The sequence below is a fragment of the Limulus polyphemus genome, unplaced genomic scaffold (genome assembly GCF_000517525.1).
Source record: "Limulus polyphemus unplaced genomic scaffold, Limulus_polyphemus-2.1.2 Scaffold536, whole genome shotgun sequence".
NCBI classification, from domain to species: Eukaryota; Metazoa; Arthropoda; class Merostomata; order Xiphosura; family Limulidae; genus Limulus; species Limulus polyphemus.
Window position 1 is genome coordinate 69,249 of NW_013666146.1, and position 1,676 is coordinate 70,924.

Consider the following 1,676-nt stretch of genomic DNA (forward strand, 5'->3'; position numbering starts at 1 on the left):
ATATATAGTGATGATGACTTATGTATGACATCATTAGTTCACCAAAAAGAACCCAGTAACAAAAATAAAAAAATAAAAATCGATAAATATCCCACACAACAATAAAAAATAACTGATTGATAAAGTGTTTCTCAAAACTGTAATATATAACTGAGAGATGGTGAAAACATACAAACTACTAAAACCACTTTCAGCCCACAAATATCAAAAACAGAAATAAACAAAGTAATGACCTAATTTGTCTTCTTGATTCACAAAACTTAGATATAAGGTAATGACTTAGTAAATGCTCACCACAAACTTGAAGATTTTACCGTACTTTGAAATTTCTCGACTCTGGATAATATCTTCATCTATAAGCTTCTCCGTCCTCCAATTTCCAGTTGTAATAATCTCTAAAGCCTCTTTTATGGCTTCCTCTACTTTTGTTTTGTATTCAACTTCCTAAAGTTTAAGAATTAATAGCTTTTGTTTCTTGTACAGAGAATACAGTAAGAGTTAGTGTACAAAATGCTACTACAAAAACTTTGAAATATAGTTCACTTAAAATGTGAAAATATTGTTACATTTATCAATTGTAGGAGCTTTTTCTATCATTTTGTTTAAGGTGATGCAAAAAAAAGAGAACAAATCAAATGAAAATAATTATAACATCAAATTACAAGTTTTTCTAAAATTTTATCACTTACAAGTTTGTACAAATGAGTCTGTTTAGTATGGGTTACAATGGTATTACATGGTTGGACATTAACAAGATTCCCAACTGTTTGGGACAAGTGAAAGTTGGATTAAAATAAGTAGTTCCAAACCTTCACATATCTGAACAAAGAAGTAATACAAAATAAACATTTCTTACTTTAGCTTTGCTTCTTTACTATTAGCAGATAATGCAAAAAACTGTGTGTAAAATAAGCATTTTATGTACCATATAGTTGTACATCTTCTCATTACATCTGGTATTGAAAATTATCAATGCGGGCTTGGTCCCTGGGACCAACCTCGTAACCCTTTTGTGCTTGTTATAGTTTTCAAGCTATAACTTTTAAATTAGTAAGCAAATGTTAACTAAATTTGGCAGTTTATCAGTAAACATTACAATGTTTTCATACGCAAAATATCTATTTTTTTTTATTAAGTCTTATGGTTTGTAAAGCAATGTTTCTCTCATGTCTTTTCTTTTTCTTTTCATATCTTGCCTATCTATCATTCAAAATAATTTTCATTTTAACATTAAAAACACTTTTATGCATCAGAAAATTTTGAAATTTCATAAGTGAAATCTTTATAATGTCTAAATAGTTATCAAACATTTCTTAAGAAAAAACTTTATATTTTATCCATTATTTTCAGTAATTAATCTCTGTACGGGTTCAGTAAATTTGACCGATTTTGCTACCACCATAAAAAAATTAGGAAATAAACAAACTATGCCTCTTTCATTCTAGAATGAACATAAATTATAACACAAAAACATAAATGTTTAGACGAAATAGCTTAAATCTCATAACATTATACATTTATATACATATTTATTATATTAACCTTTCATCCATGCCTGGCTAACAATATTGAAGTTATAATGATGCGGCTTACGTGCACTCACATTACCATATAAAATAACATAAAGGTGACCTTTGGTCTGTACAAAGTAGCTTGTCTTGGCTGTGTTTTAGTCG

At 28.3% G+C, this 1,676-nt stretch overlaps 1 protein-coding gene across 4 annotated transcripts in view; it reads right to left on the reverse strand.

Moving 5' to 3' along the window:
* Positions 1–1,676, reverse strand: part of LOC106458946 (steroidogenic acute regulatory protein-like) — a 28,682-nt gene that overhangs the window by 8,159 nt on the left and 18,847 nt on the right. For all 4 annotated transcript variants that reach the window (XR_002610472.1, XM_022385317.1, XM_022385315.1 and 1 more), the window contains one exon: positions 295–444. Coding sequence is in view for 3 of the 4 variants with exons in the window: in XM_022385317.1 (XP_022241025.1) it covers positions 295–444 (150 nt within the window). In the remaining variant the exon portion in view is untranslated. The remainder of the gene's footprint in view (positions 1–294; positions 445–1,676) is intronic.